Source organism: Phyllobates terribilis, unplaced genomic scaffold, assembly GCF_046119375.1.
Source record: "Phyllobates terribilis strain yellow unplaced genomic scaffold, ASM4611937v1 Scaffold_3__8_contigs__length_932513732, whole genome shotgun sequence".
Lineage (NCBI taxonomy): Eukaryota > Metazoa > Chordata > Amphibia > Anura > Dendrobatidae > Phyllobates > Phyllobates terribilis.
In genome coordinates, this window is record NW_027362763.1 from 347,009,300 (window position 1) to 347,025,441 (window position 16,142).

General features: G+C 42.0%; 1 protein-coding gene across 1 annotated transcript in view; it reads left to right on the forward strand.

Moving 5' to 3' along the window:
• The window catches only part of LOC141259356 (uncharacterized), a 751,467-nt gene that overhangs the window by 558,127 nt on the left and 177,198 nt on the right, over positions 1–16,142 (forward strand). The window contains exons 52-54 of the mRNA XM_073675220.1: positions 8,775–8,894; positions 11,833–11,949; positions 13,209–13,328. Of these exons, the coding sequence (XP_073531321.1) occupies positions 8,775–8,894; positions 11,833–11,949; positions 13,209–13,328 (357 nt within the window). The remainder of the gene's footprint in view (positions 1–8,774; positions 8,895–11,832; positions 11,950–13,208; positions 13,329–16,142) is intronic.

The window sequence follows — 16,142 nt, forward strand, 5'->3', positions numbered from 1 at the left end:
TTCCCAAGAGGCGCCAAGTCAGGGCAAGGGGCGTTCAGCTGCTGTGTGGATTTTTTTTTCTGAAAGTCCTTCAGAGATAAACATTGTAGTCTATAGCATCTGCCATACCAAGTTGAGCAGAGGCCAGTTCAAAGGCAACCTAACCACCATCAGTATCCGAAACTACATGGCAGCCAAGCACCCCCGTAGGTGGGCGGAACACCAGGGTACCAGGGTACAAAATCTGCATCTGCGGGTCAAACCAATGCCATGTCGCCTGGGCTATGTTCTTCAGAATCTGCTGTTCAAGAAGCAGGCGCTTATACCTTCTGCCCACAAGCTGCAGTTGCTCACACACAACAAACATCAACCACATCCACTTCCTTGTCCCAGCAAAGCGTCCAATTGTCCGTGCCTGAGAGCTGGGAAAGAAAGCGTAAATACCCAGCCACGCACCCACAGGCACAAATACTAAACTCACAGATTGCCAAATTGCTAGCTGTGGAGATGTTGCCATTTAGGCTTGTGGGAACACAGTCTTTTGGCAATCTCTTGGCTGTGGCTGCCCACAATACAGTTTTCCCAGCCGCCAATATTTTGCCTGGTATACCATCCCTGCGTTACACAAGCACGGGTTAAACAATCCGTGCTCTCACCAAAGCTGTAACCGGGAAGGTCCACCTAACAACAGACACCTGGACAAATTGTTGTGGACAGGGACGATACATTTCTGTCACGGCTCACTGGGTGAATCTGGTGGAGGGTGGGACAAAGAATCAAACGAGAACATCACACATCCTACCCACGCCAAGAATAGCGGGCCCAATGTCTGTCAGGGTTTCTGTCTCTTCATATTCCACTTCCTCTCTCCCCTCCTCCTGCTCCTCATCCTCTGCTGAATTACTTTCCCATCACTGCCAAGCTGGGACCTGTGCAGCAGCGCATCGGCAAAGCGGCAAGATGCTCTGCTGAAGCTGATCTGTTTAGGTCAGAAAGCACACACTGCAGCAGAGCTTTAGCAAGCTTTAAAAAAACAGACCGATCAGTGGCTCTCCCCGCGGCACCTCTAACCCGGTCTGGTCATCTGCGATAATGGGCGTGATCTGGTGGCGGCTTTAAAGGTTGGCAAGCTGGTACACGTGCCATGCATGGCTCATGTGCTGAACCTAGTGGTTCAGAAAATTCTGAAAACTTACCGTGACTCGCCGTACCTACTTGAGAAGCTGCGCCGTATTAATGCTCATTCCTCTACCGCTTTTGCTGCTCTTACAGCGCTGCAAAAGTGCTTGAATTTGCCAAGTTACCGACTCACTTGCGACCTGCCCACGCGGTGGAACTCCACCTATCATATGTTGGCGAGGATTAGTGAACAGCAGAGGGCTTAAGCATGCCCATCAGACTGAGAGTCAGCCACCACACATAAAAAAATTGTCGAGTGGGTGTGGATTGCTGACAATTGTGAGGTTCTTGAGAACTTTGAGTACTGTACCAACCTCGTGAGCGGTGATCAGGCTATTATCAGCGTAACCATCCCGCAGCTGTGTCTCTTGAAACAATCACTGCATAATCTCAAAGAGGGTATTAGAAGAAGGATTAGAACCGAATATAAGGTTGCCATATACATATATTGTGAAGATAACAAGTATCTCCATATTACAACCAATTCAGAAGACTATATATCTAGGGCCATTCGTATAAGCAACATATATCCCGAAGTGCCGAAGCAAGAAAGAAATACGAATTCTCCCACGCTGTCAGTGACGTGCATGAGGTGAGCCGAGTTCATTGGACATGACCTCGGCTCATCTGGATGCCGTCACAGAGAGACACTGAGGAGCGCAAGCATGCCTGCGCTTCTCAGTGTCTGCGGGATGACAGGCTGGATGGCAGCGTTCTGCTGCGGTCCAGCCTGTCATCTCGATGTAGCAGAGCTGAAGCTGTCGTGGGAACCATGGAAAGGTAAGGATGAGGTTGCTTTATTATTTTATCTTTATTACAGGAGATCGTTGGCTTCAGCTGGAATGGGCGTGATGGTAAGTATAGTTTAATTTAGAACAATAAAGAATTGTGTCTTTATTTCAATTAAAGGACTTTTTTCTGGGTGTTTGTGGTTTTTTTAAATACTTTACTAGAAATTCATGGCGGTCATGTCTAATACTGGCGTGACCCCATGAATTTTGGGCTTGGGGCCAGCTGATAATACCAAGCTGGCCCTAACCCCTTTATTACCCAGTGAGCCACCGCACCAGGGCCCTGGATGAGTTGGGTACAGCGCCAGAAGATGGCGCTTCTATGAACGCGCCATTTTCCGGGGTGGCTGCGGACTGCAATTTGCAGCGGGGGGGGCCCAGAAAGCTTGGGCCTCCCTGCGCTGCAGATTCCAGCCCCCAGCTGCCTAGTTGTACCTGGCTGGACACAAAAATAGGGCGAAGCAAGACGTATTTTTTTTTTTAATTATTTCATGAAATTCATGAAATAATTAAGAAAAAAAGGCCTTCCCTATATTGTTGTGTCCGGCCAGGTACAAATAGGCAGCTGGTGGTTGGGGGCAGCCCGTTCCTGCCTGCTGTACCTGGCTGGACACAAATATAGTGCGAAGCCCCACTTCAATTTTTTTTAATTATTTCATGAAATAATTAAGAAAAAAAGGCCTTCCCTATATTGTTGTGTCCGGCCAGGTACAAATAGGCAGCTGGTGGTTGGGGGCAGCCCGTTCCTGCCTGCTGTACCTGGCTGGACACAAATATAGTGCGAAGCCCCACTTCAATTTTTTTTAATTATTTCATGAAATTCATGAAATAATTAAGAAAAAAAGGCCTTCCCTATATTGTTGTGTCCGGCCAGGTACAAATAGGCAGCTGGTGGTTGGGGGCAGCCCATTCCTGCCTGCTGTACCTGGCTGGACACAAATATAGTGCGAAGCCCCACTTCAATTTTTTTAAATTATTTCAGGAAATTCATAAAATAATTAAAAAAAAATTGACGTGGGGCTTCGCACTATATTTGTGTCCAGTCAGGTGCAGCAGGCAGGAACGGGCTGCCCCCAACCACCAGCTGCCTATTTGTACCTGGCCGGACACAACAATATAGGGAAGCCCTTTTTGTCTTAATTATTTCATGAAATAATTTAAAGAAAATTGACGTGGGGCTTCGCCCTGTTTTTGTGTCCAGCCAGGTACAACTATGCAGCTGGGGGCTGGAATCCGCAGCGCAGGGAGGCCCAAGCTTTCTGGGCCACCCCCGCTGCAAATTGCAGTCCGCAGCCACCCCGGAAAATGGCGCGTTCATAGAAGCGCCATCTTCTGGCGCTGTACCCAACTCATCCAGGGCCCTAATGCGGTGGCTCACTGGGTAATAAAGGGGTTAGGGCCAGCTTGGCATTATCAGCTGGCCCTAAGCCCAAAATTCATGGGGTCATGCCAATATTAGACATGACCACCATGAATTTCTAGTAAAGTATTTAAAAAAAACACAACACCCAGAAAAAAGTCCTTTAATTGAAATAAACACACAATTCTTTATTGTTCTAAATTAAACCATACTTACCATCACACCCATTCCAGCTGAAGCCAACGATCTCCTGAAATAAAAGAAAAATAATAAAGCAACATCATCCTTACCTTTCCATGGTTCCCATGACAGCTTCAGCTCTGCTACATCGAGATGACAGGCTGGACCGCAGCAGAACGCTGCCATCCAGCCTGTCATCCCGCAGACACTGAGAAGCGCAGGCTTGCTTGCGCTCCACAGTGTCTATCTGTGAGGGCATCCAGATGAGCCGAGTTAATGTCCAATGAACTCGGCTCACCTCATGCACGTCACTGACAGCGTGGGAAAATTCTCCTGCACTCAGCGCTTCAGCGTAGGAGAATTCTCACACTGAAGCGCTGAGTGCAGGAGAATTCTCCCACGCTGTCAGTGACGTGCAGGAGGTGAGCTGAGTTCATTGGACATGAGCTCACCTTATGCACGTCAATGACAGCGTGGGAGAATTCTCCTGCACTCAGCGCTTCAGCATGAGAATTTTCCCACGCTGTCAGTGACGTGCATGAGGTGCGCCGAGTTCATTGGACATGAACTCGTCTCATCTTTATGCCGTCACAGCCAGACACTGCAGAGCGCAAGCAAGCCTGCGCTTCTCAGTGTCTGCGGGATGACAGGCTGGATGGCAGCTTTCTGCTGCGGTCCAGCCTGTCATCTCGATGTAGCAGAGCTGAAGCTGTCGTGGGAACCATGGAAAGGTAAGGATGAGGTTGGTTTATTATTTTATTTTTATTACAGGAGATCGTTGGCTTCAGCTGGAATGGGCGTGATGGTAAGTATGATTTAATTTAGAACAATAAAGGATTGTGTCTTTATTTCAATTAAAGGACTTTATTCTGGGTGTTTGTGTTTTCTTTTAACTTTGACTATGGGGTTAGTAATGGGGGTGTCTTATAGACGCCTCTCCATTACTAACCTGGGCTTGATGTCAGCTGGCATTATAAGCTGACATCAACCCCAGCCCTATTACCCCCTGCCACCGCTACAGGGCAGCGTGGAAGAGCGAGGCTAAGTGCCAGAATTGGCGCATCCTATGAATGCGCCATTTCTGGGGCGGCTGACGGCTGGTGTTTCTAGCCTGGGAGGGGGCCAATATTCATGGCACCCTTCCTGGGCTATTAATATCAGCCCCCAGCTGTCTGCCTAGCCTTTGCTAGCTATTAAATTAGGGGGGACCCCACGTCATTTTTTTTGGGGGGGTCCCCCATTTTAACAGCTAGTAAAGGCTATGTATTCAGCTGGGGGCTCATATTAGTAGCCTGGGAAGCTCCGTGGGTATTACCCCCTTCCCAGGCTTCAAACATCTGCCCCAGCTGTCTGCTTAACCTCCGCTAGAGACTAAAATTAAGGGGAACCCCACGCCAATTTTTTTTAATAATAAATCCTTTATTTTAATACTAAATGACAAGTACAGTAACCAACACTATCACTGTACTTCATATATATGTGACTGACATGTTTCTATCTATCTAATCTATGTGTGAAGCTCTATTCTGTCTGTTATAAATTGTCGGGTACAGTTGCTGAATTGCCGGCCGGCTTTTTTAAAGAGACAGTGCATGAAAACACTATTATATTTTTTAATAAATCCTTTACACTAAATGACAAGTACAGTAAGCAACATTGTCACTGTACTTCATATATATGTGACTGACATGTTTCTATCTATCTAATCTATGTGTGAAGCTCTATTCTGTCTGTTATAAATTGTCGGGTACAGATGCTGAATTGCCGGCCAGCTTTTTTAAAGAGACAGTGCATGAAAACACTATTATATTTTTTAATAAATCCTTTACACTAAATGACAAGTACAGTAAGCAACACTGTCACTGTACTTCATATATATGTGACTGACATGTTTCTATCTATCTAATCTATGTGTGAGGCTCTATTCCTTCTTGTCTAAATTGTCGGGTACCGGTGTATGCCGCTGCTGAATTGCCGGCCGGCTTTTTTAAAGAAAGCGTCTTCTGAGCAGTTTGTCAGCTTTTGGACACCTTTGAAGGTGTTTTCTATGTGTTTCTATGTGTTTTTGTTTGCCTGCCATTGGTTTTAACGGTGTTCGACGGTGTTCTAAGGTGTTCGACGAACAGTTCGACGAACAGTTCCTCGAACATCCCGGTGTTCGACGAACCGAACCGAACCCGAACACTACGGGGGTGGCTCAACACTATTTGTAATCCCTCCAGATGACAGCATGCCAACCTAAATTCACCAAAAATGCAGATTCATGCTACTGCTGTTAACGTCACTCCCTTCCCATAAAAACCTGTTTCCTTCCTTCGTCAACCATGACTCAACCCATAGGGCAAATTTTTACAAACTCTATGCACATTGTGCTGTGGACAAACTAGGACAGTATTCCTACTCCAGCCTAACTACTATTTGTGATTGGAGGCCCTTGGGATGGTGGCTTCCTGCATCAACCATGGCTCAGCCCATAAGGCTAGTTTTCACAAACCCTATGCACATTGTGCAGTGGAAAACCAAGACAGTATTCCTACTCCAGCCTAACTACTATTTGTGATTGGAGACCCTTGGGATGGTGGCTACATACGTCAAGCATGACTCAGCCTGTGGGGCTCATTTTTACAAACCCTATGCACATTGTGAAGTGGACAAATCTGGAATGTACAGTGGTCCTACCAAACTAATATTTATCATTGGAGGCCCTTGTCACAGGTTGTGCCACATTGTGACTGAGATAGGGGATACATATTCAATAGAAATGTACTGACAGTCACCCTATTTGGCAAAAAACATGCCTGGCTTGTGCCTCATTGTGACTGAGATAGGGGATACATATTCAATAGAAATTTACACTGACTGTTGATCACCGACTGATGGCCCTCTGAAAACTTGAATTGAAGGCCACAACTACTACAGTACTTCATCATAGATAATGTTTGACAAGGGAAGCCCTTGTTATGGAATCTCTCTGCATCTATAACACAGCCCCCAGGAGTAATTTTTGGAAATACGATGCACATTCTGCACTGGACCAAGTAGTACAGTATCAAGAAGTCTTCTCTTCCTATATAATCAGGGGAATATTGGCAATCAAAATCTCTGAGCCATTTGGAGAAGTTTCTCCAACCCATCCTGGAGGGGGGCACCATATATCCTTTGTCCTTTGACTTGCACAAGTGATATATTTGAGCTCGTCATCCAGTTGACCAGTGCAGCTTTATTTTTCCGGTTCACAGAGTGTATTGTACACAAGAGGCACCTCCAAAATCTCTAGAGGAGGGCACTTCAAAATGTATGTTACAGGGCCACATGAGGGCTCTCACAAAACTCAGCTTTCCTGCTTACTATAGGGCCTCTGAACATTTGAATTTAGGGTCACAGTATCACATGGTGGTGGAGGAGGAGGAGAAAGAAGAGGAGGAGGGTCAAGCCCAATGCTACAATGGGCACACTGTAAACTGCTATTGAAAATGTATTCCATTATCTGAGTGTCAATGATGGAGGGACTGCCCAAATGTCTAAGTAACAGCTGTCCCTCCAAAACGCATGTTACAGAGCCACCTGAGGCTCTTTATTTTTATATAGCGGTAACATATTCTGCAGCGCTTTACATACATTATCATCACTGTCCCCATCGGGGCTCACAATCCAGATTCCCTATCAGTATGTCTTTGGAGTGTGGGAGGAAACCCAAACAAACACGGGGAGAACATACAAACTCCTTGCAGATGTTCTCCTTGGAGGGATATGAACTCAGGACCCCAGTGCTGCAAGGCTGCAGTGTTAACCACTGCGCCACCGTGCCATCCTCTCAGGTCAAATATCAACATACCTACTGGTGTGTTCTAGCTGTGCTTGTAAAGTGCTGGGGAATAGCGAACTAAAAATGATGTATGACAGAGGGACCTGCAAAGTGTGTAAGTCAAGGCCCTCCCAATTGTAAAAGGAGAAAAAAAGCCAAAACAGTATGTCTGAACAAAGGCTAAAAGAAATATTTTATTGGTTTCTCTGGTTTATTTAGCCTTATATACAAGTGATTGTGCAGGAAAAACTGTTTCTTAACCTTTTCAGCCTGTTAAATGCAATTTAAGAAAGGTTTGGTAGTTGTTCTTGTGTGTCTGTAAAAGTGGCATTATACTGCGACAAACTTATTCCCAGAAACCATATGTGAGTCAGAAATGCATGCAGGCACATTCTCCAGGCTCTTCCCATTCTGTTTCATCACTTTCCCATCCATTTCAGCCTTTTCCTCAGGCCCCCAGACTACTTTGTAAGGTCCATTTCTCATTGACTTACATTGTACTCGCTATTCGGAACGAATACGCGATTATTACAAAGTACTCGTTACGAGTATAGCGATTACGAATATTACGGTACTCGCTCATCACTAGTTGTAATATAAAAAATAGGTAAAAAGCCAAGTGGGTGAATACCTTTGCAAGCTACTGTAGGCTAAATACATGTTTGGGGACTGATCTGCACATAGGAGACTAGACATGAGTAATAATGAGAGCAGTATATTCTCCATGCTGACCCATCATCTAAGTGACATGCCCCTGCATCCAAGCTGCTCCTCTGAGTCCTCTCCCACAAATGTCTGTAATACATAACAGACCCTATTGTGCTACTCCTATCACACACTCCTCACAGTCCGCATCACAACTGAGAAGATGCAGACATCACTTCAGGGGTATAGTACCAGCTCTATATAAGATGTCAGTCATGTGAATACAGGCGCAGTGAGTGAGGCTGTTACATGAGGTAGATAATGGAGGAACACACAATGTCTGAGGTAAAGCTTCTCTCTGTGAGTTGAATGACACTACGCTTGTACATGATGTGTGAAGTGAAATTGCCCAGTTCTCTGAGGTAATGAACCCTGTATTGTACAGTTTCTGCCATCTCTTCTAGTAAGTGAGAGCAGAGACAGTGAGGCAGATAGTTATATTTTCCATAAACTCTTCCCTCCCAACAGCAATAAGAAATATGGCACCCAGACATACTCTTGCTTCTGAAAGGGGAAACACCCATTAGAATCAATATAAATATAGATAATAAAACTCCCAGAGTTGAGAGACCACCCTCCCCTTCCTTCAGCTATATGTCCCCTTACTGTAGGACTCCGGGAAGTTCATTAGTACAGACTAATCCACTTTCTCAGTAGTGTATCCTGCTGAAAATAATAACATCCATTGATACTTTCTGACCCTATTGCAAGACAAGTGTGGATGATCCCTTAATGATAGACGTCAATAATAAAACGTAATTTCTGTTCTAAACAGGTAATGGGTCATATTGTGCTGATATTGATGAATGTGGAGGACAGAACAACTGTGCAGCTGCCGCCATCTGTACTAACACAGTGGGAAGTTATATCTGTACATGTAATGCTGGATACACAGGTAAGTACAGTACATCAGTAATATGGGAAAGTAATGGAAGTAAATGGTCTATAATTTCTATACACACACACAGTGTCAGACTGAAGAACATTGGGCCCACCAGAGGATTTGATTCTGAGGGCCCACCTTTCTCCCTCGCTCAAGAGCCCCATAGCAGCTAAAAGGTTTGCCTTATGAACTCTCCTGAAGGAGAAGCCAGGGCCCACCAGAGGATTCTCCGGTTCTTGGGTTGGCCAGTCCAACCCTGCGCACACAGATATAATATTTTTGGGTTTAATACAACAAAACATTCACTATACCATAAAGCAGAAGGCTGTAACTTGCAACTTGACATAGTCAAAGCCATATAATTGTCAAGCTGGGCAATGAGTTACAGATTTATGCATTAAGATATCTAGTTGCATCATGGTATTATTGCCAAGAGAGTAAATGCTATATCTTGTCTTATTTTTGCGCTTGAATAGACAGAACTTTACTATGATAAACCTGAACATTGCCTTACAGGGTAATAAAAGGATAAATTATTTAAGGCTGCAGGGCAGAATATGCAAACTACAGTGGATATAAAAAGTCTACACACTCCAAAAATGCAGATTTTAGCCATGTAAAAAATCACATCAAGAATAATTTCAGAACTTTTTTCTACCTTTATTGTCACCCATAATCTGTGCAAATCCATTGAGAGACAAAGTGAAATAATTTTGAGGGGAAAATAAAAATAATAAAACTAAAACTATTTGGTTGCACACGTGTGAAAACCTTGTATAATTGGAGATGTGGTTGCATTCAAAATTAGTCAATCATATTGAGGCTAGGGTCACATGACCATAGATTCTCTCATCTGAGAGAATCGGGTCGAATATGCTAATGACACTGTGAGGAGAAGATATAGAACAAAATTTCTCCATCTTTTCCATTCTCTGTTACCACGGAAATAGGACTGCACTCAAATATCATCAAAGTGCAGTCCAATGTTTTCAGAGTGAAATTGCAGCATACTGCGATTTTTTTTCACTGACAGATTCTTTCAGTGAAAAAAATCGGAGATCAGCACTGTCCCATAGAATAACATTGGACCGAGGGATATCCAATAAAAAATTGGAAAATACTCATCAAGTGAATAGACTAGTGTGAGCGAGCCCCTAAACACATTTTAGATAGTAATTAGTACAGAGCTTCCATCATTAGCAGTGATTCTAGTTCACTTCATATAAAGTTTAGCTGTTCTACTTGGAATTCCTGACATTTTCTTAGTTGCAGTTTACAACAAAAGCCATAGTCCGTAAACAGCTTACCATAAAGCTTTTAACAAGAGATCCCTTTGCAATCAGACAAGATAAAAGTCCCAAAAAAATTTGCAAGGCTTTAAATATACCAAGGAACACTGTCGCTTAAATTTGGTACAACAGTGAAATTAACTAGAGCTGGACGTCCCTCAAAAATTGATAACAAGAGAAGAAAAAATTGGTCCTGGAATTTGCCAAGAGGCCTACAGAAACATTAAAAGAGCCTCTGGAATTTTTGGCAAGTACAGTGTACTGTATGTTACAACAATCTGCTGTATTCTTCATAAGGTGGAAAAATGGAAGCCTTTTCTTAAAAGAAAACATACCAGCCAGGCTATGTTTTTTTTTTAAAGTCTGAGAAAATAATGTTGAAAGCAAAGCTAAGAACGCTTTGACATTTTAAACACATTGCTTTTTTGTTTTTTTTTATTGTTGTGCACTGCAAACTTATGTTCTAATTGTAACAATAAACTATGGACTTTTACTACACATTATGCATGTGAAGTTGGATCATTTTGTAACATGTTCCCTATCATTTGTCAAAACCTATATGATGTCTGCCCAAAGCATTTGGGAAAGCGTGTTATGGTCTGATGAGACCGAGGTTGAACTTTTTGGCCATAATTCCAAAAGGTAAGTTTGATACAAAGTGAACACAGCAAATCAATAAAATAACACCATACCCACAGTGAAACATGGTGGAGGCAGTATTAAGCTTTGGGGCTGTTTTTTTGGCAACTAACTTTAGTCAAGGTGGAGAGAATTGTGATCAGTTCCACATATCAGCTATTTTTGCTACAAAACCTTCAGGTCTTTGCTACAAAGCTGGAGATGAAAAGAAAGTTCATTTTTAAATACGATAAGGACCTTAAGAATACCTCTAAACCAATAAAGAATGGCTTCACCAGAAGATCAAAGTTTTGGAATGGCCCAGCCAGACCTCAGACCTGAATCTAATTGCAAATCTATGCGCTGCCCTGAAAAGGGCTCTATACAGGAAATGTCTTCGCAATCTGACAAGATTTTGAGCATTACTGCTAGGAAGAGTGGGCAAAAATTGGCAATTCGAGATATGCTGATATGCTAAAAAGACTCCTACACAAAAAGACTTAATGCTGTCATAAATTCAAAGGATACTTCAGCAAAGTATTAGTTTAAGAGTGTGCATATTTATGCAACCACATTATTTTAGTTCTTCATTTTTCCACCCGAAAATATTTCAATTTACTTTTTCATTGAATTGTACAGATTACTTGTCACATTAAAGGTGGAAAAAGTTTTGCAATTGTTCTTCTTGGTATGATTTTTTTGACATGAATCCAAAACCTGTCATTTTACCAAGGGGTGTGTAGACATTTTATATTCTCTGTATGATGTGTACCTACCCTAAAAGAGGTGTATTTATGGATACTGGCAATCTGATGTTTCCTTCATGATTTCACTAGATTATTCTGTAGTTTACCCATAACTAGAGAACCTGTGCCAGATTCTTTACAATATTTTATTGCTCGATGTGTTATCTTTGCTTGTTCCTATTTTATTATTTTGCTTTTTCAATAACTGATAGGACAAAATATGTAGATTAATACATTATCACATATACCTTTAATGTTATATACTTTGTAAACTCTAAAACATTTAATATTAATTAGGAGATGGAATCCAATGTGATGATATTGATGAATGTGAGACCGATATCTGCTCACCTCATGCAACCTGCAGTAACACAATAGGAAGTTTCACCTGTACTTGTAATGATGGATTCTCAGGTGAGTTCTGATTTGTCATTGATTCTTATATATACATTTTGTTAAACTTTATTAACCCCTTCAGGCCATTGCCATTTCCAGTTTTTTCGTTTTCGATTTTTTCTCCCCTTCTTCCAAGTGCCATAACGTTTTTATTCTTTCGTCACTACAACCATGTAAGGACTTTTTTTTGTGGGAAGAGTTGTACTTTTGAAAGACACCATTCATTCTAACACAAAGTGTATTGGAAAACAGAAAAAAAATTCAAGTGTGTTAAAATTACAAACAAAGTGCAATTTCACCTTTGTTTTTTTTATTTACCATGTTCACTATATGGTAAAACTGGCATGTTAACATAATTCTCCTGGTAAGAGTGAGTACGGAGATACCAAATGTGTATCTTTTTTTTTATTTAAGTGGTGAATAAAAATTTGAAATTTTTAAGAAAAAAAATGTAGCTTTTGTCCCAATTTTCCAAGACTCATAATGTTTTATTTTTTGGGATGAGGGGCTTTTTGAGGGCAAAAATTTTGCACCCTGAGCTGATGTTTTAACTGATACTATTTTGGGGTAGATACGATGTTTTGATCACCTGTTATTGCATTTTATTGCAATGCTGCAATAGTCAAAAAAAACATAATTCTGGTCTTTTGATTTTTTTTTTTTGTTATGCAGTTTACTGATCGGATTAATTTATTTTATATTATGATAAATCGGACTTTTACAAATAAAGCGATACCAAATATGTTTAATTTTTTTCTTTTATAGTTTTCTTTTTAATGGGGCAAAAGGTGGTTATTTGAACATTGGAGTGTTATTTTTTTCATATTTTAAAAACTTGACAGCCATCGACATCCCGCAGTCATGGAAGCATCAATGAGAGCATGGAACGATGCACGCCCATGTTGGTGTGTGTTAAATCCCTGTGTCAGAGATTGACAGCAGGATTTAACAGGTTAACAGCCTTGGGCTTAGCTCCACTCCATCTGTGGCTGTTAGAGGCACATGATGGCTTATTAAATCAGCCATCATGTGTGGGGAGGGACACGACATATGGCATAAATTTACGTCATATTTCGGGAATGGGTTAAAAAGTGTATTTGATTACATTGTACAATGTGATAGGGATCGCACCAAAAATGTATACTTAGTGTATTCTTGACAACCTTTGCAAAATATAAGTTATTAATATGAAAAGAAGCTTTAATTTTAAGTGACTCTGGCATTTTTGTTTCATCATCACACTTTATGCATTACCTTACTCTATTTTTTTTTTATAGGTGATGGATATGACTGTGAGCCACTGACACAGTGTAAGAATGACAGTGACTGTTCTCCTGATGCAACGTGTAGTAACAGAACAGGAATCTACTTATGTACATGTAATGATGGATACCAAGGTAATCACTCTGAATTTTAACACTTGTGCGTTTGACCTGACAAAAAGAGCTGTTTGCTCTCAAAATGCATGTTGTCTTCTTGTACATCTGATCTATACCTTCAATAAAAGAACTCTCTCCTTGCTACAAATCCAATGAATATCGATTTAGAGCAGCACAGCCACATGATTTTTCAGGACCCTTCATCCAAAAAACAGTAACAATTACATCTCAAAATGAATACAGACCACACCCCAAACCTCCTAAACAAATAAAATCAAATATAAGGGAGGACACAGTATGTAGAGGTGTGATTTAGCAAAAGGTGTGGGTGACACACATCTGAGTGTGCTCAGCCCAAACTTTGTAATGTACAGTATATATTTCTGGCATATAAGTTTATACCTTGTTGACGTATACCTCCTCACCCATCATTACTCTTCAGTGCAGTAGAGAGAATGGTATCATTCGTACTGATCAGTTGTTATCAGAGACAGAATTCAAATTTCACATTCAAAGATTTATTTTACTCAGATTATCAGTCGTTCTATGTATTTTCTTCTCTACCTGGTCCAGATATTCATGATGACTTCTCTCAGCCATGACTTTGTCACTTAAGAGTTTACCACATAGCTATATTTGGTTCCTTGCTTTTACAGCAGTTCCACACACTGCAACCCTGAAAATAAGAATTTATATAACTAGCCTCTGTGCCCTCTGAATATAAAGTTACAATGTGCTGCCTGAATGCAAATGTGCCTTCCAAATACTGTATTTAAAAAGCACCACTGTGATCCTTACTATATACTGTCTATATATAAAGAGAAAAAAACACACACATCCCATCAGACAATCCTGTGTGGCACTGTTTTCTCTCCACTTTCCTGCTGAATGATGCTGGAGATGCAATGACATTGTTTTTTCACTGTCTTTATCCCCTTAGTGACCGGATCAATTTTTTTAAATCTGACCAGTGTCACTTTATGTACACTGCTCAAAAAAATAAAGGGAACACTTAAACAGCAGAATATAACTCCAAGTAAATCAAATTTCTGTGAAATCAAACTGTCCACTTAGGAAGCAACACTGATTGACAATCAATTTCACATGCTGTTGTGCAAATGGAATAGACAATAGATGGAAATTATTGGCAATTATCAAGACACACTCAATATAGGAGTGGTTCTGCAGGTGGGGACCACAGAAGACATCTCAGTACCAATGCTTTCTGGCTGATGTTTTGGTCACTTTTGAATGTTGTTTGTGCTTTCACACTCGTGGTAGCATGAGACAGACTTTACAACCAATACAAGTTGCTCAGGTAGTGCAGCTCATCCAGGATGGCACATCAATGTGGCCAGAAGGTTTGCTGTGTCTGTCAGCTTAGTGTCCAGAGGCTGGAGGCACTATCAGGAGACAGACCAGTACACCAGGAGATGTGGAGGAGGCCGTAGGAGGGCAACAACCCAGCAGCAGGACCGCTACCTCCGCCTTTGTGCAAGGAGGACCAGGAGGAGCACTGCCAGAGCCCTGCAAAATGACCTCCAGCAGGCCACAAATGTGCATGTGTCTGCAAAAATGGTTAGAAACCGACTCCATGAGGGTGGTATGAGGGCCCAACGTCCACAGATGGGGGTTGTGCTCACAGCCCAACATCGTGCAGGATGCTTGGCATTTGCCACAGAACACCAGGATTGGCAAAGTCGCCACTGGCGCCCTGTGCTCTTCACAGATGAAAGCTGGTTCACACTGAGCACATGTGACAGACGTGACTGAGTCTGGAGATGTCGTGGAGAGAGATCTGCTGCCTGCAACATCCTTCAGCATGACCGATTTGGCAGTAGGTCAGTAATGGTGTGGGGTGGCATTTCTTTGGAGGGCCGCACAGCCCTCCATGTGCTCACCAAAGGTAGCCTGACTGCCATTAGGTACCGAGATGAGATCCTAAGACCCCTTGTGAGACCATATGCTGGTGCGGTTGGCCCTGGGTTCCTCCTAATGCAGGACAATGCCAGACCTCATGTGGCTGGAGTGTGTGAGCAGTTCCTGCAAGATGAAGGCATTGAAGCTATGGACTGGCCCGCCCGTTCCTCAGACCTGAATCCGATTGAGCATATCTGGGACTTCATGTCTCGCTCCATCCACCAACGTCACGTTGCACCACAGACTGTCCAGGAGTTGGCAGATGCTTTAGTTCAGGCCTGGGAGGAGCTCCCACAGGAGACCATCCGCAACCTCATCAGGAGCTTGCCTAGGTATTGTGGAGAGGTTATACAGGCACGTGGAGGCCACACACAAAGCAAGTCAAAATGAGGCTCAGTATTAAGGACATTAAATCAAAGTTGGATCAGCCTGTAGTGTGTTTATCCACTTTAATTTTGGGGGTGACTCCAAATCAAGGCCTCCATTGGTTAATAAATTTGATTTCCATTGATGATTTTTGTTTGATATTGTTGTCAGCACATTCAACTTTGTACAGAACAAAGTATTCAATGAGAATATTTCATTCATTCAGATCTAGGATGTGTTATTTTAGTGTTCCCTTTATTTTTTTGAGCAGTGTAGTAATAACTCTGGAATGCTTCAACATAGCCCATTGATTTTGAGACTGTTTTTTGTGACACATGATGCTTTATAATAATGGTAAATTTAGGTTGGTGTGTTTTGCGTTTATTTATAAAAATATCAGAAATTTGTCAAAAATGTTTTAAAAATTGCAATTTTCAAACTTTGAATGACTATCCCTTTAATCTTAATTGTCATACCACACAAAAACATTAATAAATAACATTTCCCTCATGTCTGACTTACGTCAGAACCATTTCTAAAGTGTTG